We start from the raw sequence: 24,886 nt of genomic DNA on the forward strand, positions 1-24,886 counted from the left end.
AGTGAACAAAAGGGGAAATACAGGACACATGCAAGAGATGATAGTTATTGAGCCATTGTCTGGGTCAGGAGACAGAGTTCATCGTTTCCTAGGCAATCGTGTCCATGCCCTTCTCTCTGAGAACCCTCTATGTTAGCCCACACCTGTCCTCTGAGCTGCAGACTTCCATTCCCAACTACCTACTGGACACCTTCATGTCGATGTCTCATGGGCACCTAAAAGGTGACATGTGCAAAACGGAGCGCTCATTTTACCCCCATAAACCTGTCCTTCCCCCATCTCACCATCTTTCCAGCCTCAGCAATGGCCACACACCATCTTCCCAGCCTCAGCAATGGCCACACTAGCCACTTCACTAGAGTCTGGAACCTGGGAATCACCCCTGATTCTTCTCTCTCTCCCCATATCCAGTCTATCACCAACTCCTGTTTATTTCCATGCAGAGTTTGTCCCTAGTCTATCCACTTCTTGCATCTTTGTTATCTGCTCAAGGTTTCCACACCACTCTCTCCCACTGGGATTGGAAGTAATACTAAAAGTATTACCAAGGCTTATAATTAGGATGGCTGTACTTCCTGGTTTGCCCAGATCAGTCTTGATTTTCACTAATTGATCCTGTTGTGACTCAGTGGTCACCAATTAACTATTTTTAGTGCTTCTCTCCCTCTCAGGTGCATCAGTTTGGACCTCAGGTAGTATGGTCACCCAAGCTATGAGGCCTCCATGATCCACCCAACCCATCTCTTCAGCTTTATTCCCATTAGGATCACTGTGCTGACCACATTGTCCCCATCTCAGGCCACTTCAAGCTCTTTCCCAAGTCAAGAATTGGCTTATCTTGTTCCTGCCTATGACACTCTCCTGCCCATTTTTCACACGGCTGGCTCCTCTCAGGTCCCAGCTCAAATGTCCCTTCCTCACGAGGGGAGCCACCCTCCGAATATGTCTCCTCTGTGCCTTTCATAAGGCACTTTCTTTCTTCATTTGTTTATGGTGTATCTCCATGACTAGAATCAAAAGCCCACAGAGACAGGGATCATCCCCTTCTTTCCCCCTGCTGTATTACTAGCAGTGAGAATAGGGCATGACACAGGATGGCTGCTCAATATTTGTTGAAAGACAGCAAATCACTGACTGGCTGGCTGGATGAATGGATGGATATATCATCCTGAGCTCAGAAGAAGTTTACAGAATAACAGGGTCCACTAGGACTTGAGATTTAGGAAAGGGATTTTGAGGGAATGAAATGAAGAAGAAATGTTTACCATCTTGACCACTTCCCTTCGGCTATTCTTACTCTACCCTTTGCAATACCACCATGACCCCCTAAACATGTATATCTTCTCCAGTTTGGACTCCACACCAGTTCTATGAGGTTCAGAGAGCTGTCCTGGCCAAACTCAAGCAGTTAGAGCCAGGGTGAGGGTGTTTGTTGTTCTGCCCGGACACTATGCAGGAATTCAGAGGTTAGCCTCCAGGGTCAGATTATTTGGTCTGAGGCAACCCACCTCTGCAACTTATTGGTAGTATTACTTTAACCCAGTCACTCAGTTCTGTGCTTCAGTTACCACCTCTGTAAAGTGGGGGTGCGAACTGCACCCACCCTAAAGCCTGTTGTGAGGGTTTAATGCAATAATGCATGTGAAGCACTTAACCCAGTGCCCAGCACCTGGTAAGAGCTCTGTACATTTTCTCCTAATAATAGAAACACTATAGTGCTTTTGCACTATTTTGACCCCATGGTCACCACCAGTGGCCCAACACAGCTCTCACCTTGATCTGAAGCTGATACCATTCCTGAACTCTTCTGCTCAGGCCCACAGCAGTCACTAGCCATCCATCAGGGGTCACTTGGAAGGCAGAGCCGTCATTCCCCTTGGTGATTCGGAATGAGTAGGGTGGACCATTCTCTGGGGAGTCCAGGTCACTCAGGATCAGCTGCAGGACTTTGCTACCAATGGGTGAGTTTTCCTGAGATAGAGAGTACCAGGAAAGAGCAAAATGAGTTCCAGTCCTTCCTTTTGCATCTTTCTGGATCCCCTCATCTGGGATGAGTCCTCAGCACTCTGGCTGCTCTCAGGCCATGTCTGGACTTCGAGCTATCATTCATTTATTCTGTGAGCCTGTGAATTAGTTGTTAGCTTCGCCAGTCTAGACCAGGAGCTTCCTGAGGGCAGAGCTAAATCTTAGAAACAAAGCCCATTAAGGCAGGAAGGGTCCTTAGAGTCCCTTTATCCTATAGAAGGTGACTTGACCAAGGTCACATAGCTGATATAATTCATGTACATAACTTAGTTAGTGCTTGGGATCCATGTGGAAGTTTTGTGATTCATAGGGTCAACTGAACACCTATAAATGGTTTCCTGCTTAGAAGGATGGAACACCCATCCTTGGATGGAACACCCAACTCAATGAGAAAATTTAAAAATGAGTAAGCATGCAACTAAGAAAAATTGATTCCCTGGGTATAATTCCAGTCTCTGTTCTATAACATAGGGATTCAGTATTTGTATCTTTTTTGCAACAAAATCCTATCTACAAACAGAATCTTATGGACAGAAATTAATGGTTGCCTATCCAACAGGCATTCCTTCCTTCCTTTCTTACAAAACCTGACTTTTGTGGGGTGGCAATATCCTCACAAAAGATATGCCCTTATTAAGAGAAGATGGACTGGGACACCTGGGAGGTTCAAGTTGGTTAAGTGTCCAACTCTTGATTTCAGCTCAGGTCATGATCTCAGGGTTGTGAGATTGAGCCCTGTGTCAGGCTCTGCTCACTGGGCATGGAGCCTGCTTAAGATTCTCTCTTCCTCTGCCCCTCCCCACTCATGCTCTCTCCCTCTCCTTCTCAAAAAATAAAAAAAAAAAAGGAGAGAGATGGACTGTGATTGGTCTAAGTCAGTTATAAAATCTGATTCCCTGTGCCAGTTTTTGGTGTAATGGTGATCGTGTAATCTGATTCTGATCACTGGAGAAGTCAACCAGGTGAGGGTTCTGAGAAACTTTCTTTGATAAAAACAGAGCCTGGGGTGGGGGGAAATCCTTTTCTGTTTGTCTTTGAAGATGGTTAGACAAGGATGTGATGTTGGAGCTGCAGCAGCCATTTTGTAACCATGACAAAGAAGGTGAGGGAATTTCAAAGAAGCTAGCCCAAAGCTGTGATACTGTTTTTCTGCTGAAATAACCAGTTCTGGAATAGAACTTCCCACCATCACACCTTTTGTTATATGAAAAAATAAGCCCTTATTATTTAATGACATTTTAGTCAGATAATCTGTTATTGGCAGTCAAAACATCCTAACTAATAATATACAAACAAATAAAAGTGGAGAGACTCTGTCTGATACATAGCAGGACCCAGGATTCTGCCTTCCTATCCTCTTCCTTACCTCCCTCACCTCTTATGGTCATAATTCCCATTGAATCCCTAGGCCCTCTCCAGATCCCATTTGTAAACCACTGGTATGGTGGAAATAGTTTGGGGATCTGGAAAATCATCTGGGTTTAAATCCCAAATTTGCCACATTCTAGCTAGGGTACATTTCTGCACCTACATTTAAAAAATCTGTAAAGTGGGCGGAGTAGGCCTCCTTATCCACAGGGATATGTTCTAAGACCCCTAGTGGATGCCTGAAAGCATGGATGCTATACATACATCTCTATGATAAACTTTAATTTATCAATTAGGCACAGTAAGAGATTAACAGCAATAACTAATGCCAAAATAGAAAATCATAACAATATACTATAATAAAAGTTATGTGAGTGTGGTCTCCCTCTCTAAAAATATCTGTACTCCCCCATTCTTCTTGTGATGATGTGAGGATAGTAAGATGCCCATGTGATGAGATGAAGTGAGATGAACGACATAGGCACACAGAATGTGTGATGTACATTAGGCTACTATGGACCTTCTGATGATACGTCAGAGAGGGATCATCACCTTCTGGACTGTGGTTGACTAGGGGTCAGCCTGACTGAAACCACAGAAAGCAAAACCATGGATAAGGGGGGACTACTGTACTACCTGCTTCATGCAGCTATGTGAGTCCCAAATGAGGTACTGGATGTGGAAATGCCTAGCACAGTGCCTGATTATTTTTAATTCCATAATTCATAGTCCCCTTTAGCAGGCTGTGTTGCCATTAGGGATATCAGTGGCAAGGTCACAGCCACTGTTTTGGTAGACTGATACCAGTGATGAGCACCCTCCACTAGGAGGGAAACGAAGGGAGGAAGGCTTCAGGATGTCTTTGGAAGCTCAAGTGTACCTGGACAGAGGTGCTGTAGTTGAGCTGGAAGAATCTCGGTGGGTTATCATTGACATCAACCACTTGGATAGCAATGTCTGTGTCCTCATGCAGTGGGGGCCGCCCGCTGTCTGTGGCTCGGAGCCTCAGGGAATAGCTAGAAGTCTGTAGCAAGATGCCAGTGGAGAGTTAGCAACAAGACCCCTCAGTTCTGCCCCATGACTCATCACTAATGTTTTCAGAAAAATAAGATGGAGACACTCCCTATGCCCACCTCCACTACCCACCCATGCTATTTTAGGGTCCAGGTTTTGGAGTCAGGAAGAAATAGGTTTGATTTCCAATTCCACCACTTACCAGCTGTGCGAACTTGGGAAGGTGACTAAACATCCGTGAGGATATCAGGACCCACCCCCTAGGGTTATTTTAAGGACCAAATGGCACAATGTAATAAAGCACTTAGCAAAGTTCCTGGCACAGAGCAGGCGCTCAATAAATGATAATTTATTATAATGATCTAATGATTCCTGGTCAATAGTAAGAAGCTAGCCCGACCTCCTCCAGTGAAGGTTAAGGGTCACTTAGTCCCTCTCCTGCCTCTGGCCTCACAGGTCATAGAGACCACACAGAGAAAACAAGTGTGGGATGCTGAGGACAAGTCTGGAGAAGTCAGCATGGGGTGTTGACCACAGTTCATCCTCTGGACCTGCATCGGGGCCATATCTCTGCTCTGATAAGCTCAGATTGGGCTCCTCCCACATGACTCACCTGTTCCCAATCCAGGGCCTTGGCCACTTGTAGCTCCCCCTTCTTGGGGTGGACAGCGAAGTGCCCGAGCTGGTTCCCTCCTACCAGGCTGTAGGTAATGGCACTATTTGCAGGTCCATCTTCATCAGTCGCTGACACCTGCAGCAATGGGAGGGTAGTTGTGAATGGAGGGCAAGAGGGACCAGAAAGGAACATTGGCCCCTGGGAGTGTAAGGGGACAGATATGTCCCCATTCCAATGACTGCCATTGGGCTGGCAGTCCCTGGACCACAGTCATCCCTATGAAAGGAATCTTTTCATTTTATATCCTAGTATAGATTTCAGCATGCCATGATTCATTCATTTACTCATTCACTCACACTGACAGGGTACTAGGTCCTGAGCCAGGAGGTGAGGGATGTGCCAAAATGAAGATGCCCACAGGAAGTTTAATGTCTAATTTTATGGGTAATTCTAATTTGGGGCAAAGTATGATCAGCTTTATGAGAGCACAGAGAATACAATGATAAATTCTACCTGGGGAGATTAGCAAAGCATCCCTGAGTCTCAGAAGGATAAGGAGGGCTTCTGGGAATAGAGCCAGCATTCCAAGCAAGAGCCCAGAATGTGTGAATGTGCAGAGACTGTTTAGGGAAAGGCACATTTTCCTGTGTGGTTGGAGCATAGGATGCATGTCTGAGAGTGGAAGCAGATTAAGACCAGAAGGCCGAATAAAGAGGCATCATAGAGAACCTTGAATATGGGCATACAGAGTTTGGTTTCACTCTATGTAGCAGGGAGCAATTGCGTGTTTAAATGCAAAGAGGTGTTATTTGGTGCCCCTCCTCCTATACACACACTAATATTCCAGGCCGTTCCCAGACCTTGGAGCCTCTGGTGGTCCTCTGGGGTCTCTCCTATGTCCCGTTCTATCAGTACCTGATCTAGACCTTATCAAACATAGCTCTGAGACCCTCTGTCATGAGAAACAGTTTGGCCAAGTGGCTGCAAGTCAGAGTTAAGTCTATAGTGTATAAATTGATAAACTAACCCATGCTTGTAGACATCTGACAGAGTGGGGGATAAAAGCCCACCCAAGTCCATGCCCCCTGAAGAGCAAAGTTGCAGGTCCTTACTGTGAGCACGACGTCACCCACAATGGCATTCTCTAAGACCCTTGTGCTGTACAGATCCTGGGGGAATCTGGGTCGGTGTTCATTGACATCAGTGATGTTGACCACGATTGTGATCATGTCACTGAGGGAGGAAGAGCCTTTCCGGCTGCATTCTATGGATAGGAAGAACTTGGGGCTTGTCTCAAAGTCCAGGCTCTTGTTGACATACAGGATCCCTGAGGAAACAAGAGATGATGAGAACAATGAAGCATTTGGGACTGCAAAGGCAGAGAGCTGAGGGGTCTTGAGCCAGACCCCAGGAGAGGCAGCTCAACAGGGTTGGGAGAGACAGATCTCCTCCATCATCTCCTCTGTCTCCTCCATAATCTCTTCCATTTTCTCCTCCACCATCTCTACCATGTCCTCCATCTCCTCCTTCATCTCGTCCGTCATCTCCTCCTTCCTCTCATCCATCATCTACTCTGTCATCTCCTCCACCATCTCCTTCCTCTCTGTCATCTCCTTCATCTCCATCATCTCCTCCTTCGTCTCTTATATCACCCTCTTTGTTTTCTATTTCGCCATTACCTTCCCCTCCCCTCCCCCTCCATCTCCTCTCATTTTTCTTGTTGTTATTCTCAACAGCAATGTTTCCCTCACTTATTTCTATAATATTTCATTGAAATCTCACTTAAGTCTGTAATATTAAATCTTTCTCATGTAGATCAATAATTCTGTAGAGTAGGAACAACTGTGGTTCCCATTTTCTAGGTGAGTCAACTGATACTCTCAACAGGTAAATGACCTGCCCAAGTTCATCCAGCTAGTAAATGAGAAAACTTAGATTATAAAGAGTTTTATAATACCCCAAATTGTTCAATGAACTACTAGGGCATAGATTTATTTTTCTGAAAATTGGAAAAGAATAAGGACTTATCATGCTGTTCCTGGATAACCAAATATTTAATGGTAGAAAACTCTTCTTTATGAAAGAATTCCAGTTAGTAAATGAATGAGGAATGATAAAATCAGAAGATCACCATTTTGCTGCCCCTAATGAAATAATGTATCTAGGAAATAATCATCTAAGGTTGCTAAAAGCATTAGAAGGACAGCTGACGAAGGACTCTATAATGGATGGGTCAGGCTGACAACACGCAAGCCCATTGTCAATCTTAACCTCAGAAAAAACCTATCAGTTTTATGCCTCCCGACATAGTGACAAGTACAGCCCAGCATCATCTATGAAGCACTGTTGCCACAAAATTAAGCTTGAACCTGATCAAGATCGTTAATCCAAATGTCATTTATAAGAAATATAGGGGCTAAAGAGACATATGACATCAAAAAGATACAGCCAGTATTCAATCCAAAATAGAAAAAGTTCTGCCTGACACATGACCCAAGTTTCATTAGTTAGATGGTGGGGGAAATAGAGAGGGGGAAGAAAATGTTAGAGATTTAAAGAGACTTAAAATACTGCCTATCAATCAAATGCAATTATGTGTGAATGGGGGTGGTGGTGAAGGGCAAATGTGAAATCAGACGGGCACACGTTGACAGTTCCTGAAGCTGGGTGATGGGAACGTGGGGTTCATTACACTGTTCTCTCTATTTTTTAGGTTTAAAGTCTCCATAGTACAACCATTTAAAAGTACTGCTTAATGATAAGACAGCTGCTCTGGGAGGTTGACAGTACCATTGCAGGGGTGCTGTGGGGAGGAATCTGACCTGGGCAGCCTCTGAGGCCCTTCCACGGGGTTCTGTGAGTCTGACTTAGACTCTTCTGTGGCTAGGAGGAAAGAAGAGACTGTTTCCTAGTTCTCTTCATGAGAATAAGGGGAAAGTCAGGGGTGCTGGGATATTTGGGAAGGGCTGTAGGAGGGAAGCAGGTAGCCCTGCCCTGGGAAGCTTATGCCCCAGATTCCAGCAAGTGCTTTGTCAGCCAAGGACAGAGAGTGGCCTCAGCCTCCAGGGGCTGGGCCTGAGCTGGGACATCTACAACAGCTACAAACTGTGGAAGGAGAGTGGGTTGCCAAGCATCCTGGGTGGGGATGTGGAGGAATAAAGGGGGTCCCCACAGGAGCCGGCCCCAGGGTGGAAGAGGGATTTGGGACCTGGAGAGATGCAGAGTGGAGAAAAACCAAAGGAGTTTTGTCCTGGGAAGGTCTGCAGGGGGCACCCCCCCCCATGTGTGAAGAAGTCACTGTTCCCCAAGACCCAGTGTGTGCAGGTGCATGTAGGGGGTGGGGTTGCCTCAGGCACTGGCTCACCTGTGTGGGCATCCAGGCGGAACCTCCCCTGCTCGTTTCCGCTGACCACGCGGTAGCCGGTCTTCTCGGCAGTGGGGCGAGTAAGGGTGGACAGCCGCAGCACCTCTGTGCCAAGCTGGGCATCCTCGGGCACCTGCACACTATGCTCAGTGTTCAGGAACACAGGCAGATAGTCATCGAGGCCTACCACTGAGACAGTGACTGTGCCCAGAGTGGACAGTGGTATCGGGGTTCCCAGGTCAGAGGCACGGACAGTGAGCTCCAGTGCTTCCTGTGGCCTGACCCGTAGTGGCTTCTCCAGCCGAATCACACCTGTGGTGGCCTCAATGGAGAAATGGCCTTCGGCAGAGTCCATCAGAGAGTAAACCACCTGGGCGTTGGCACCTGTTGGGGAGACCAAGGGTATGGTTCATATTGAGAGACCCTCTTCTGGCCCCATCTAGCCACAGGAGGGCCTGGGATGGAGGGTCCCCATAAAGGCTAACATGCTCAGGCTGCGTTAAGAGTGAGAATCTCTCAGTGGGAGATTCTTCACCAGGGGGTTCAAGGCCTCACAGAAAGGTTCCTGGGGGTAGGGCATCTGCAAACCTATAAAATTATCTGAAAATGTTTCTGTGGGGATTAGATTCCAAGGCCAGCTCATAAAGTGAAAATTGTGCAAGGTCAAAACCATCTATAGCGAGTTCCTTGGTTGTGATAGAACAATTCTATATCTTGATGGTGGTGGTGGTTACACGACACTCTGTGGGATAAGATTGAATAGAACTATACACACAAAGCCATGCGCTCACATGCACACATTCAAATGAGTGCATATAAAAACTGGTGAAATCTGAACACGGCTTATAGTCGAGTTACCAGTAATGTCCCAGTACCAATTTCCTGCGACAACTAAAATGCCACCATTGGGGAAAGCTGGGGGAAGAGTGCAGGGGTCTCTCAGTACTATTTATGCAACTTCCTATGAGCCTATAATTATGTCAAAATAAAAAGTTAAGGAGGGGCGCCTGGGTGGCTCAGTCGTTAAGTGTCTGCCTTCGGCTCAGGTCATGATCCCAGGGTCCTGGGATCGAGCCCCGTGTCTGGCTCCCTGCTCCGCGGGAAGCCTGCTTCTCCCTCTCCCACTCCCCCTGCTTGTGTTCCCGCTCTTGCTGTGTCTCTCTCTGTCAAATAAATAAAATCTTAAAAAAAAAAAAAGTTAAGGAAACACACATACCCATGGAAAGTTCTTAGCAAATCAAAACACACAGTGTTTCTTCACCTTTGACTCAGATTCTATTACGTTCTTTGGTTGTGTAACTAGATGAAGCATTAGTGGTCTCTGTGTATGAAGAACACCAGTACCGAATGCTCAGCCGTGAGATCCTCACCCAGTGGGAGGAGTGCGGGCTCTGAGCCTGAGGGAATCACATCTCACATACACATGGGACATACACCCTTTTGGTGGAATCACATCTTACATACACATGGGGACACACACCCTTTTGGTGGAATGGTGGCAGGAACTGCCTATTAGAATAGGGGAATTTACATAAATTAAATACACATACCATGCACTTCCCCCATATATACATTTTTCTGGAGAGACCATAATTTTTCTAGAGAGAGGGAGCTTCTGGTCAGGCCACATTTGGAATATCTGAGTGGAATATTTGGATTAGAATTATAACAGTTTTGAAGGGTTAATGGTAAACTGGTACAAGAGCCACAGGATGTGTCCTAGAAAGAGGGTGTGAGCAGAAGCAGGTAATGGAAGAAACTAGGTCTCCTTCACCCAGAAAGGAAAGCCTGGGGCTGGAGCAGATAATCACCACCTGCCCACCTTGGAAGGGCTGTCATGGGCAGAAGTCTAGGAGATGTGTGTGACTACAGGAGGCCGGACAAGGACCGGTGGGTGCCAGCTCAAAATACGTAGCACCTGATAATTATCTGAGGTACCACAGAAGGTCGGTAGGGAGCTGCTAGGAAGTAGGGGGGTACCATGGAAGGTAGGTGAGTAGTTGCCTAGGAAGTAGGGAGCTTCCTGTCCCTCGGAGTGTGCAATTACGAGCTAGTGAGCACTACAGGGCCTTGTAGCTGTTAGATGCCTCTGCTCTATTTGCCCTCTCTAGAACCCCTACATCCCTCCAAAAATCTCCCATCTCCTTCAATGCCAAGCAAAAACTCAAGAAAATTGGACATATGTACTGTATATATAAAAATATATATACACATATATATGCACACACAAAATGCTTCATGGTGGCAGAAGTTATAATTGGTACAATATGGAACAAATACTCGTGCATGAATCTGATTTGCCTTGTCAATTCTAAAGAAAAGGAATTAACTCTAGTGCAAATAATGTCATTAAAATTCAAATGTAAAATACTGAAAGTGATTCCACTTTGTTGTCTAGAAAATGAATCAAGGAATTTAATAGGCTTAATAGAGTTTGTGCCAAAAATTCCTTTCTTGTGACAAATTAATTGGAGTTGAATAGTTCCGACTGGCGTATTTCAGATTAGATGTTTGTATTTTAAGTGTCCTTGAGGGTAAATGGCAGAATTGAAAGGGCTCCAGGCCTGACAGCCAGTGAGAATCAATGAGGCTGAAAGGCCCTGTACCGGCCTCAAAACATTGCCCAAATCTTTTGTCACCTAGCACTTAGGTATGTGGTTTGTGGGCAAACATTTTCCTCTTGTGAGTGTTCATACACTCAGCAAGGAGACAGAGTCCTTGCTACGTCCCAGAGCCAAACCCTCACCCCAGGTGACCCTGTGAGCAAATGGCCTCCAAGCCTTCTCCTCCTCACCTTGGTCAGGATCCCGAGCCAACACCACAGCCACGGGGGTCTTAACTGTGGTGTTGTCGAAGACAGCCACAGCACAGTGGCTGGGGAAGAAATGGGGGGCGTTGTCATTCACGTCCTCCACATGGAGGATCACGTCTGCCTGGCACGATTGCCCACCTCCATCCGTCGCCTTGGCAACAAGGCTATACGTATCCTTCTTCTCGCGGTCCAGGGCTGTAAGGGTGGTCAGCTCCCCTGGCCGGAGAAACGACAGCAGGTGAGGTTTCCCTGGGGGACATTACTCCAGCACTTGCATTCTAGGTATCTATGCGAGACAACCACAGGCACACAGGGGTTTGTCACTTTGTGACAAAAAGGGGTTAAAGAAAAGGGGTCAGTCCTAGCTACATACAGTTAGGAAAGAAGTTCAGTCCCACCCCTGCCTACCTCTCTAATTCTCCAAATGCACTCCACCCCCCCATCATCGATTTAAGATCCTCACCAACAAGCTACAAAGAGGCACAACATTTTTATTTTTTATTTTATTTTATTTTTTATTTTTTTTTAAAGATTTTATTTATTTATTTGAGAGAGAGAGAGAATGAGAGAGAGCACATGAGAGGGGTTATGGTCAGAGGGAGAAGCAGACTCCCTGCCGAACAGGGAGCCCGATGCGGGACTCGATCCAGGGACTCCAGGATCATGACCTGAGCCGAAGGCAGTTGCTTAACTAACTGAGCCACCCAGGCGCCCAGGCACAACATTTTTAAAGGGCAAGGAGGCAATTTCTAACAACACATAAACTGTATTTATCCTTTGGTCCATGATTACACATCTAGGAATATATCCTACAGAATAATCAACCCAAGGATAAAAATGTATATATAAAGATATTCTCTCCAGCATTGTTTATAATAGCAGCATACTGAAAATACCCTGTATGTCTTTCTAAAAGGGACTGGTTGAATACATCATGATTTAGCCATACAGTAAAATACTGTGCAACCCAGAAGGAATTATGATAGAGCTTTATGTAATGACTTGTTATAACCTCCAAGGTGTTGCTATGTGAAAAAAAAGTAAGTCACAAAATAATATTCTAGAGTGCTTATCTTTGAGGAGGGGCTGGTTATCATATAGACTTTCTAATTTCTGCATAATACATGCCTGCAGTGTTTGAATTTTTGTACAATGAGCATGTATTCTTTCCATATTGAGAAAAACCACCCAGTTTTCTTTTTTAAGACCTCACCAATCATCCTGCAGCTGAATAAACAGCAGCAGAGAGAGATTAGGTAACCTACCTGGGGTGACTCAGCATGTCCATGCTGGAATGAGAAAGGACACTGTTGTCTCCTATCTATCCAGACAGCTTCCTGGGACACCATTCTCACCTGCCACCTCCCTGCTCAGGAATCTCCAAGCCATCCTTTGAGCTACTGGTTCCTAGTCAAGTGTCAGCAGCTGGCTCTCTGTGACCTGGGCCTTCTGTGCTGCCTGTCCCCACGCCCTCCCTATAGCAGCAGGACAGGGATCCCACTGTGGGGTTGCTCTTCCAAAGAAAGCAGACCTCACCCTGTCTTCTCCATCAGACTCTCACAGCCCAACCTCTCCCAGGCATTGGTGGTCTACCCTGCAGGGCTCTCTGCTTCCACCTCTTGCTTTGTCCTCTAATAATAATGACAATGGCAACCACATCTACTGAACTCTTATTATGTACCAGACCTGGGCTAGACTTCTATATACTTCATCTCTTGGGATTTTTACAATAATACATTGAGGTCTGCAACATATGCATGTTGAGATCATGTCCTTGACCATGAAGCTCACCTGCCTAAATCCTCTAGTGGCTCTAAAGGAGGGGTTTGCACCCCCTACCCCCACCCTTTGGCCTCTCTCCTCCCCTCTGTGCACCAGTTTCTGGCCTTCCATCAGGACCTCAGATGTATGCGCTCTTTCCTAAAGCAAAGTCCTTGTATAAATTCTCCTTCTGCCTTGAGCGTCCATCCCTACTACTCCCTTAACTCTGCTCCTAAGCCTCCCTCCCTGCTCCTATCGAACCTCCTCTTCATCCTGCATTTTTTCTTAACTCAACACATTTCAAACCACTGATTCAATGACTACCTTTCCCATAAGACCCAGATCTTATCTGTCTGTTGATTATGTCCCCACCATCTAGTGCAATCCTTGGCACATGGTACCAATATGTTTGCTGAGTGAATGGATGGATGGGTAGGTGAATTCCTGTTTCTTCTCCAAGGAACCTAACATGGTATTGGGCACTGGTATTCATTAAGTTCTCGGCTTGATCTTGAAGCTCAGGAAACCCACCTGTATGAGGATCCAGCTTAAATTCATCTGCCCCAGGACCATGCAGAGAATATGTGATCTGAGCATTGGTATCAGAATCCAAGTCTGTTGCAGAAACTTTCAGAATGAAGTGTCCTGGAGATATATCTTCACTGACTTTGCCAGTATAGAGAAGCTGGAAACAGAAGACAAAGAAGAGGGAGATTGTGGGAGATACACCTAGATCAAGAGCGAGGCAGAGTGACAGAGAGGGAGACAGAAACAGAGAGATCAGAGAGCAAGATGGGGAGAGGGAAAGAGAAACAGGGCAGGAATAGAACAAAGAGAAGAATTTAAACATGCAAGGAAATTGGGATTAAAAACAAGGAGCAGGAGGCGCCTGGGTGGCTCAGTCGTTAAGCATCTGCCTTTGGCTCAGGTCATGATCCCAGGGTCCTGGGATCGAGCCCCACATCAGGCTCCCTGCTCAGCGGGAAGCCTGCTTCTCCCTCTCCCACTCCCCCTGCTTGTGTTCCCTCTTCGTTGTATCTCTCTGTCAAATAAATAAATAAAGTTAAAAAAAAAAAAAGGAGCAGGATGACGAGAGGACTAGTCAGAAAAGACAGAATGAGAGAGAAGTTCCACCATTGAAAACCCACACTCAGAGCTAGAAGGACCTACTACCACCTACTCCACAGGGGCCTTTTGAGCTTCTGGATGATGAGATGGGCCTGATATGAGGCATTCTGGAAGGTGTCAGGTCAAGCCACTCAGCCCAGGCCAGGCATCTTGGTCTCTGTGGTGAGGCCATGCTGTCACGCTCACCCCCCTGCCACACCCCAAGACAGAGCCTTGGCTGTTTGAGTCAGGTCGGGACCCTCATGGCCCACAGGGCCTGTCCTACCCTCCCTCCACTACAGGTACCTTCATAGTAGGGGACATGGCACAAGGGAGAGGCTGGAACTCCTTGGAAGCCCAGTGTTCCTATAGCTGCTGTCTCTGGGTACAGGCTCCAAACAAACTGGTTTCCCCCACTGCAGGATGTGGGTGAGCATGAACCCCTGTATGTGCTCTGGATAAAGGCTTTGGGCCTGGGTGGGATGTGTAGAAATGGACTCCCCAGGCTTCTTCTCCTTGGCTCTAGTGATGTGGTTGACCACCCCTGGGAAGGCCAAGGTGGGCTTGATCCTGGCCTCTTCCAGCAGGGGGAGGATGCAGGCTGGTTGTAAGGATGGCTAAGGGGGAAGAGGAAGAAAGTGTGGCCACCATCCTCCCCAAAAGGGCTGCCCTTCTGAGACCATCCAGAAGGTCGTCATCTTGGATCCTGCAAAGGCATTCTCCATGCCTCCTGATAACATAGGTTCTCTGTTTCTACTATGATTTTATGTGGTTGGAGTGTAAAAGACAGAGGAAGAAAAGGTGATGGAATATATGTATTTTTTTGTGTTACAATGTCTGGGTTGCATGTATGTATGCAAATAAGTGAAGTGTATATACGCAAATGCACATATAAGTATGTTTGTGTGAGTTATATACATATATTTCCATGTATGGATGGGTATACAGATGGATGAATGTTGTGGGTATGTAGGTATATGCTTCTGTATCTGTGTGTATATATGTATAAGTATTTGCATGTATATATAGAGTTGTAGATGATCCTTTGTGTATGTATATATGGGTGAGTATGTGTAAGTTTGCATTTATGTATATATACTGAATGGCTGGATTTTTTAATGCAAATTTGAATTATTGTAATTTAAAATGTTATAAAAGTAAAATAGTAATAGTTTAACTTTATCTGAAAACTTTGAGGTAATGCAAATCTCCCAAAGTTAAAAATTATTTACTGTATTTAAAAAAAATACGTTTAAACACAAAGCTATAGGACAATGATTGTTCATTTATGTCCTCTAAGAACACAGTTCCTTCCCCAACACACACACACATGCACACAAGCATGCACACACACCCACCACCACCACCACCATTCAACATTTGTTTTCACAGGAAATGTAGGGTTGAATTAAATGAAGTCCTCAACAAAAATGTAACTGCCCTGTCTGCATGTTTGTGTATACATATAACCTCAAGGAGGGCATCTGTGGTGGTCTGTATCACCCATGTAGATGTGGGGATATGCATAATATAGGCATGGAGGCAGTGCAAGGTGTCTCTGGGGGCAGTACTCTTTGGATGTATTTGATAATGAGGCCAAGCTGAGTGGTGGAGGGGTTTTCCCACTGGGCACAGCAGACTGTTAGGAGAATGAAGAAGTTACTTTACTTCTGGATATATTTTGCAGAGAAGTAGACTTTTGAAGGGAGTGTAGGGGGAGAAATATGGACCAAGGGTTCGAAAGAGTTTGGTGATATCCCTATGCCGGTGGTGGAGGGGAGGAATTACCTAGAACGCACCCTGCCGAGGGCACTAGTCTGAGGCTAGCTGGGGAGAAGCAAGGGCTGATCAGTGATGCCCAGCCTCAGAGATCGTCCCCTGAGTCTTCCTCCTTCCTCTTAGCCTTCTTTGCCTCCAATGCCACCTCACCCTCACGAGGCTCTCACCTGTGAGCACTGTGGGCTGTTATCATTGATGTCCAGGACGAAGATCTCTACAAGGACTGAAGCCTGGAACTTGCCATCGGAAGCTGTGATTCTGAGCAAGTACTTGGCCATGTGCTCACGGTCCAGGGTCTTCCTCGAGAAAATCCTCCACTCATCTCCAGCTTGGCTGATGCCAAACTGGCCCAAGGGATCTCCCTCTAAAAAAATGGAACAAAGCTTCTAGAAGTCAAGGAATAGGAATGAACCAGGCTATGTGCCTAAGGTGGCTGCCCAGATGACCCTTTTTTTAGGATTGCTAGGAAAGACAAACATTTCCTTCCTTAACTAGTGACCCACAGTTCTATATTGAGTCAGTTGTTTGGTGTTTTGAAGGTTTTTCTGACTTCAAAGGCCTCTTATTAAGTGGAATTATCACTGTGAGAAGCACCACTCTAAAATATGTAGTTGAGGGGCAGGTTTCTTATTTTTTTGTGTGCTTTGGAAAGCACTGGGGGAAGTTAAAAGGAAGCATATTTCAATTTTGTACAAGAACCTTCTGGTATCTAGTATCTGTTCAACAGTAGGAGAGTGGGAAGTGATCAACAACACTAAGCTCTCTGAGGTTTTACTTTACAAATGAGGATAAGTGGAGGTTCCCATGGATCACTAAGTTTGCTTCTGAGTCATCTTTCCTTGACACCAGTCACTGATAGAGGAGGTGGATTTATGAGATTCCAAGATTCCAGAGTTCCAAGACTCAACTATTCCAGGAATTCATGGTCTATTGACATTTATTCTATTACTCAGAGATGTTAAGACTGTGTTTTTCAGAGTCTGTTATTATAAGATGATAAGATTCTATTTCCCTAAGTTTCCATATTTTGAACGGCTCTGATCCAGGATGTTTCTATAGGAGTCTATGATTCTTGGTTGGAACTTCGGATTCATTAACTTCCTGTCAGAGAGCTGTGACAGCAGAAGGAGCCATATTTATGGGGATGGGATGACATGGAACCCAGGAGAGGGAGAAAGGGACATTGAGAAGTAAAGAAACTCTTTTTGGCCACTGGCTAGCTGGTTCAGCCACTGGACAGGGGTTGGGATAATTTAGGTTTGCAATAGGTATCCATTGGGGAAAATAGCTCATAGGGTGTGGTTTTAATCCCAGACCTCACTCAAGCTTGGAGTGTGACCTTGGTTGAGTTTCTGTCCCTATCTGTGCTTTGGTTTTCCTGTGTGTGAAATGAGGGGATTGAGCTGGAATCATACCTATGGAAGTGTTTTCACTCTGACACTTAAGTCCTGTGATTGACTTAAGGAACATTTCTAGTATCCACAACTTGCTCTAGGCAGAATACACTCCACAAGGACAATCATCTGACAGAGTTTTCAGGGATCACACCATTATTGACATCTTCTCCATCCTCTAGAAGCTAACTGAGAGCAGTTACAGTATCTCCCTTCTATTCTGTCTACTCCACCTAAAGAAATAAGAAATCCTCTCTGCAAAACACTTTCCAATTTATAGGAGGCTCTCAAGAAATTTTTTTAAGTTAAATCTTACCAATCTAACCAAAGAGGCAAAAAATCTGTACTCAGAAAACTACAGAATACTCATGAAAGAAATTGAAGAAGACACAAAGAAATGGAAAAACGTTCCATGCTCATGGATTGGAAGAACAAATATTGTGAAAATGTCTATGCTACCTAGAGCAATCTACACATTTAATGCAATCCCTATCAAAATACCATCAACTTTATTCTGAGAAACAAACTGAGGGTTTTAGAGGGGAGGGGGTGGGGGGATGGGTTAGCCTGGTGTCGGGTATTAAGGAGGGCGCGTATTGAATGGAGCATTGGGTGTTATACTCAAACAATGAATCATGGAACACTATAAAAAATTAAGGATGTAATGTATGGTAACTAACATAACATAATAAAATAAAATAAAAATCCCATCAACTTTTTCACAGAAATGGAACAAATAACCCTAAAATTTGTATGGAACAAGAAAATACCCCAAATAGCCAGAAGAATGTTGAAAAAGAAAAGCAAAGCTGATGGCATCACAATTCCGGACTTCAAGCTCTATTACAAAACTGTAATCATCAAGACAGTATGGTACTTGCACAAAAACAGACACATAGATCAATGGAACAGAATAGAGAGCCGAGAAATGGACCCTCAACTCTATGGTCAACTAATCTTCAACAAAACAGGAAAGAATGTCCAATGGAAAAAAGACAGTCTCTTCAACAAATAGTGTTGGGAAAATTGGACAACCCATGCAGAAGAATGAAACTGGGCCATTTCCTTACACCACACACAAAAATAGACTCAAAATGGATGAAAGACCCTAAATGTGAGACAGGAATCCATCAAAATCCTTGAGGAGAACAAAGGCAGCAACCTCTTTGTCCTCAGCTGCAGCAACTTCTTCCTAGAAACACTGCCAAAGGCAAGGGAAGCAAGGGCAAAAATGAACTATTGGGACTTTGTCAAGATAAAAAGCTTTTGCACAGCAAAGGAAACAGTTAACAAAACCAAAAGACAACTGACAGAATGGGAGAATATATTTGCAAATGACATATCAGATAAAGGGCTAGTATCCAAAATCTATAAACAACTTACCAAACTCAACACCCAAAGAACAACTAATCCAATCAAGAAATGGGCAGAAGACATGAACAGACATTTCTCCAAAGAAGACATCCAAATGGCCAACACACACATGAAAAAGTGCTCAACATCACTCGGCATCAGGGAAATCCAAACCAAAACCTCAGTGAGATACCACCTCACACCAGTCAGAATGGCTGAAATTAACAAGTCAGGAAATGACAGATGTTGGCGAGGATGTGGAGAAACGGAAACCCTCCTACACTGTTGGTGGGAATGCAAGCTGGTACAGCCACTCTGGAAAACAGTATGGAGGTTCCTCAGAAAGTTGAAAATAGAGCTACCCTATGACCCAGCAATTGCACTACTGGGTATTTACCCCAAAGATACAAATGTAGTGATCCGAAGGGGCACGAGCACCCCAATGTTTATAGCAGCAATGTCCACAATAGCCAAACTATGGAAAGAGCCTAGATGTCCATCAATAGATGAATGGATAAAGAAGATGTGGTATATAGCTATACACGATGGAATATTATGCAGCCATCAAAAAATGAAATCTTGCCATTTACAACAATGTGGATGGAACTAGAGGGTATTATGCTAAGCAAAATAAGTCAATCAGAGAAAGACAATTATCATATGATCTCACTGATGTGTGGAATTTGAGAAACAAGGCAGAGGATTGTAGGGGAAGAGAGGAAAAAGTGGAACAAGACGAAACCAGAGGGGGAGAGAAATCATAAGAGACTCTTAATCTTGGGAAACAAACTGAGGGTTGCTGGAGTGGAGGGGGGTGGGAGGGATGGGGTGGCTGGGTGATGGACATTGAGGAAGGTATGTACTATGGTGAGCACTGTGAACTGTGTAAGACTGATGAATCACAGACCTGTACCCCTGAAACAAATAATACATTATATGTTAATTAAAAAAAAGTTAGATCTTACCAGCATCCTTGTGAGGTGAACGAGAACAGGCATGCAAAGTCTACAGATGAAGCACTGAGGTCCTGGGAGGTTAATTAATATACCCAAGGTCACATTGATAATAGGTAGAAGAGCCAGGACTTAAATCCATGTCTTAGGGCACCTCTTACTATACTTTTTTCAATGTACCCCAGTGCCTCCATTCCAAGACAGTTATCCTTACCTGTGATATAGCAGGTGACCTGTCTGTTCTGCTCAGAGATATCAGCATCCAAGGTTTTAAGAGTGACTACAAGTTCACCAGGTTCACTGTTCTCAACCACAGATCCTCTGTAGTCTTCAGAAGCAAATCGGGGAGCATTGTCATTCTCATCTGTAATGGAGACTTCAACCAGAACCTGAGAAGATAGCTGGATGGTCCTTCCATGGTCATAGGCCACCACATAAAAGCGGTACGTCTGGTGGGTCTCACAGTCAAGTTCCTGGAGTGTGGTGATCCAGCCAGTCTCACTGTCAATGGCAAAGAGCTCATGGATATTGCTACCAGGGTCCACTGGCAGCCTGTAGCTCACCTGGCCATCATCGCCAGTGTCCTGGTCATTGGCAGTCACTTGAATGACTGAGGTCCCCACTGGCATATTCTCAGTGAGAACAGCCTTATAGGGATCAGCCTCAAATATAGGCCTATTGTCATTGACATCCTTCACTTGGATATTGACAGAGACCAAGGAAACCAAGTGAGTGTCATTATGGGGACAATGTGCCATTAAATCAATCTGGTACCATTTGGTGGACTCATAGTCTATGGCCTTTCTCACCTTTAGAACTCCTGTGTTTCGGTCCAAGGAGAAGACACCATCCTTGTTGCTCTCTGGTGTGGTGCCCTGCACTAGACTATAGATGACTGGATCTTGCGCGGCCACTGCTTTAACAGAACCAATTTCAGACCCTTCTGGAAGATCTTCAGATGCAGAGAAAGTATACAGAGGTTCAGAAAATTTGGGCAAGGATACTTCATTAGGAACCACCTGAAGTCGTAACAGCACCAGGGAGTTCCAGTGAGGAGGGCCCCCATCTTGGGCTTTGATTTTTAAGTCAAAGGCCCGATTTTCCAATCCCAACAAGCTCTCCTTCACCTTGACAACACCAGTAGTTGGGTTGACTTCAATGACCTCTTCATCCAAGTCCTTTATTGAGTCCACTGAATAGGTGACATCTGCATTCTGACCCTCATCTGCATCGTAGGCCAACACCTGGATAACTGGGGAATCTTTACTGACATTGGATTGAATGGACACTGTGTACTCAGATGCTTTAAATTGTGGAGGGTTGTCATTTTCATCTGTCAGGATGATCTTCACAGTGCAGAAGGCCACTCGTCCTCCTCCATCCTGAGCCATGACTTTAATAGCAATAACTCTTTCTGTTGAATTTTCCCGATCCAGTTTCTGCAGAGTGGTGATCTGCCCATTGGGGTTTATGGAGAACTTCTCACCTGCTAGTTTATTGATGATGGTATAATCTACAGTGCCATAGGGACCACTGTCTTTGTCTATGGCTAGCAACTCAATCACCTTCGTTCCCACCTTCGCATTCTCTGCTAATTCTGCCTCATAAACATGCTGCTGGAACTCTGGGCTATACTTGTTGGCATTTGTAGTGTTGATATACACTGGCACAATTGCTTGGAAGACCCCATCAGAAGCACCTACCCTCAAATTGTAAGAAGAGTCCAGGTGCTTTTTGCAAAGGTTGAACATAGAAATTATTCCTGATGAGCTGTTAATGGAGAAGTGCCTGTCCTGATTGCCAGAAAGGATCAGGTACTCCAGATGGGAGGCATCCCTGCTGTCGGGGTCAAGAGCTTGGACTTTAAGAACCAGGTGTCCACAGGTTGCCAGCTCACTGACATTGGCTTCGTACTGAGGTTGCCTGAACTCCGGGGGGTTATCATTGATGTCAGATACATTAACAACCACAAGGGTTTCACCAGTGAGTGGGGGGTCTCCTCTATCCATGGCCCTGACCTTCACATGAAAGTGTTGTTGAGTTTCGTAATCCAGCTCTTGAACTGTGGACATCTCCCCTGTGCTCCCATTGATCTGGAAGAATTTGGAAATATCTGAGCCATCCTCTATGATCTGATAGGAGACATCACGGTTCTGCCCTGAATCCTGGTCAGAAGCCAACAGTTGGATCACAGGGGTCTGAGCAGGCAAACCTTCTGAGACTGAAGTAGTGTAGACCAATTGAGAGAAAGTGGGAGGATTATCATTGACGTCCTCCACCAGGACTTCCACTGTGGCTTCAGAAAATGACCCCAGAGCTGTGTCTGTGGCTCTGACCGTGAACACATGTTTGGTCTTAGATTCATAGTCCAAAGGGCCTGTTACTGTCAGAACACCAGTCTTAAAGTCAGTGGTGAACAGCATCAAGGGCTCTTCCTCCACAATGTTGTAAATGAGTCGAAGTCCCTCTGGACTTCGGGCCTGGGTGTGGAGAATTGGTGTATACAGTGTGATATTTTCAGGCACTCTCACTTTGTAGTAAGGACTCTGAAACAGTGGGTTGGATTTATTTCTCACGGTGACAAGTACCTCTTCCTCAGTCTGGAGGGATGGGGTTCCTCCATCCTGAGCAATGACTTTGAGGTGATACTTATTTAAAGCTTGATAATCAAAGGGTTTCTTCAGTGATATGTCCCCAAGATAGGGGTCAATTCGAAAATATGTGTAATCTTCTGCAAATGCATATGTGACAGCACCATTTACCCCCAAGTCCTGGTCAGTGGCAGATACCTGAAAGAGGACATCCCCAGGCTCTGTGCCATCTTGGATAATCGTGTAGTAGGGCAGATGCTTAAATTGAGGGGGATTGTCATTGACATCCTCAACAGAGACTCTGACCAGAGCCTGAGCCACTCGCTGAGGGGTCCGATTGTCCCTCAATTCCACTGCCACCTCATAAGTGTCCTGCTCTTCTCTGTCAAACACCACACCTCTTGTCTGCAACACACCTGCTGACTTGACCATATGAAACATATCCGTGCCATTCAACAGGAAGTAGGAAAGAGTGTCATTCAAATGATTGCCCTGGGCGCCAAGAATCACCAGTGCCTTTCTACCTTGTAAATTCTCCTTCACGGTTGCCCTATAGATAATCTGATCAAACTGTAAGCTTGTGTTAAGGGCTTGTGTCAAAAAAATTTTTACGAGTGCAGTGTCTTGATACAGGCCATCAGAAGCCCTGATGGTGAGCTCCCGAGAGACCCCCAGGAAAGCAGGATTCAACACAGATATATGACCCATGATGGGATGGATGGCAACAGCTTCATCAGCATTGCCAGTTTTGATGCTATAATTGACTTCTGAGTCATCATCGCTGGCCTGCACGATGAGGAGCTCCATACCCCGATGGATGGGCTTCACTACTGCTACTTCATATACGTGGTCTGAGAACCTGGGAGGAGAGTCATTTACATCCCTGACGTTGATGATGACCTGGACAGGCCTGGATGCAAATAAGATAGGGTTTCCTTGGTCATGAACATAGACACTGAATTGGAAAGAGGGCATGCTCTCATAATCCATCTCTGATATGATGATTAGGGTTCCCATGCTGGGATCAATTTTGAAAAACTTCAAAGCCTCTGGCTCCAAAATTTCATAGACCAACAAGGAATTAGCTTCTTCATCACGGTCAGAGGCACGAATCACAAGGGGGTTGTTGTTTTCATCCATGATCATGCTGTATAATGGAGCTGCTTCACTAACTTGGCCCACAAAAATGGACTTTAAGAACATGGGAGGATTGTCATTTTCATCAATGATGTAAACAAGAACCATGACATCAGTAAATGCACCTGCCATATTGCTGCCTCGGATTTTCAGCTGGTAAGATGAAATTTTCTCATGGTCCAGTTTCTTCTGGGTGGAAATGAGGCCAGAATATGAGTTCATGGAGAATACACCATCCTTGTTTCCCTCTCTTAACTCATAGGTAACTTCTGAGGAACTTGTAGCTGACACAAGAAGGATTGGGGAGCCAATAGGGATTGATTCAGGGATCTCTACAAAGTACTCAGCTTTGGAGAAGATGGGGGCACTGCTATCTGAGGGGTAGACATTAATGATCACTGTAGCCAGGTCATGCCACTGTGGGGAGCCTTGATCTTCTGCCTTGACTGTCAGACTATACCGGGCATGATTTGCCTGATCAAGTTTCTGGGCCAGAGTGATGATGCCTAGCAGGGCATCGATGTTGAAGAAACCCTCACTGTTCCCTGAAACAAAAGACAAGACAAACTGAAATTTACCACATGTTCAAGAGATACTTTCTAGATCAGTAAAGGGCTATCACACAAAACTTGTACAGGACAAAAATCTATATCCCATGTTACCCTGATATAGTTTATAGGGAAGATACCTACTTTTTAAAATACCTTACATGAGGCACATAGTAGGTACTCCATAAATGGCAGCTTCAGTGATCACTCAGTTTTGGGGTCACAACTTAAGCTGCAAACCAAAGCTGCAGAAGGTCTTGAAAGCAAAGGAAGGAAATGTATGGTTTGTAGGAAAATACACTCCACTCTATTTCACTGGTGGCTTTTATAGGAGAGACTTTAATACACTGCCCTGTCTGCTCCCAATATAGTCTATGGTGGGAAGATCCTTTCCTGTCCGGCTTGGGAGTTGAGTGACACAGAGTTAAGTGGGGAGGTCGTGGATAGAACACCCAGACCTTGAGGCTCCTGATCAAATGCCCTTTCTACCACACCTGGATTTCCTAAATTGCAGGCATTCTCACATTGCCTTTAAATTTTTTTCAATACCCAGCCCCTACCTTTACTATTTTGTACTATTATTGAATGGATATTTTCCTTTAAATGGACTCATTTTCTTAAATTTAAAATATTTGAACAGGCAACTTTTGTATCGCTACTTTAGAAAAGAAAATCATTATTGCTTGCCATAAATCAGAGATTACCATAGAAACAAGTCAGTGGGAAAAAATATCTTATTAAAATCTGGGTAAAATCTATTGCTTGTTATAGGATGTGAGCCTGAAACCTATCCTCTTTCTATGGTAAAAACAAAGAGTAGCAAGTGTTAGGGAAGAATTAAAGAGATTCTAGTACCCAGGGAAAGCGTTGTCCTTGACTTATCAGGAAGCCCAAATGAGAATCAAGGGGGAGTACTTTTTCCACATCTGGTAGCCTATTTTTGTAGGCCTTTTAAAATTTAATAAAATTAAAATTTAATATTTATTTTGATAAATGCATAATAACATTTCAAATTTAAGTTTTAAAGAAAGTTACAGTTATACATTATATGATTCACAAAAAAT

At 44.8% G+C, this 24,886-nt stretch overlaps 1 protein-coding gene across 1 annotated transcript in view; it reads right to left on the bottom strand.

The window, feature by feature from the left end:
* The window catches only part of LOC118006662 (protocadherin Fat 2-like), a 61,925-nt gene that overhangs the window by 16,278 nt on the left and 20,761 nt on the right, over window positions 1-24,886 (bottom strand). The window contains exons 9-17 of the mRNA XM_034999386.1: window positions 19,761-23,819; window positions 16,014-16,210; window positions 13,492-13,645; window positions 11,182-11,415; window positions 8,388-8,771; window positions 6,136-6,350; window positions 5,021-5,158; window positions 4,274-4,417; window positions 1,774-1,971 (exon numbers count right to left, since the gene is read on the bottom strand). Of these exons, the coding sequence (XP_034855277.1) occupies window positions 1,774-1,971; window positions 4,274-4,417; window positions 5,021-5,158; window positions 6,136-6,350; window positions 8,388-8,771; window positions 11,182-11,415; window positions 13,492-13,645; window positions 16,014-16,210; window positions 19,761-23,819 (5,723 nt within the window). The remainder of the gene's footprint in view (window positions 1-1,773; window positions 1,972-4,273; window positions 4,418-5,020; window positions 5,159-6,135; window positions 6,351-8,387; window positions 8,772-11,181; window positions 11,416-13,491; window positions 13,646-16,013; window positions 16,211-19,760; window positions 23,820-24,886) is intronic.

This window comes from Mirounga leonina, unplaced genomic scaffold (genome assembly GCF_011800145.1).
Source record: "Mirounga leonina isolate KUSES-001 unplaced genomic scaffold, KU_Mleo_1.0 Mir_98, whole genome shotgun sequence".
Lineage (NCBI taxonomy): Eukaryota > Metazoa > Chordata > Mammalia > Carnivora > Phocidae > Mirounga > Mirounga leonina.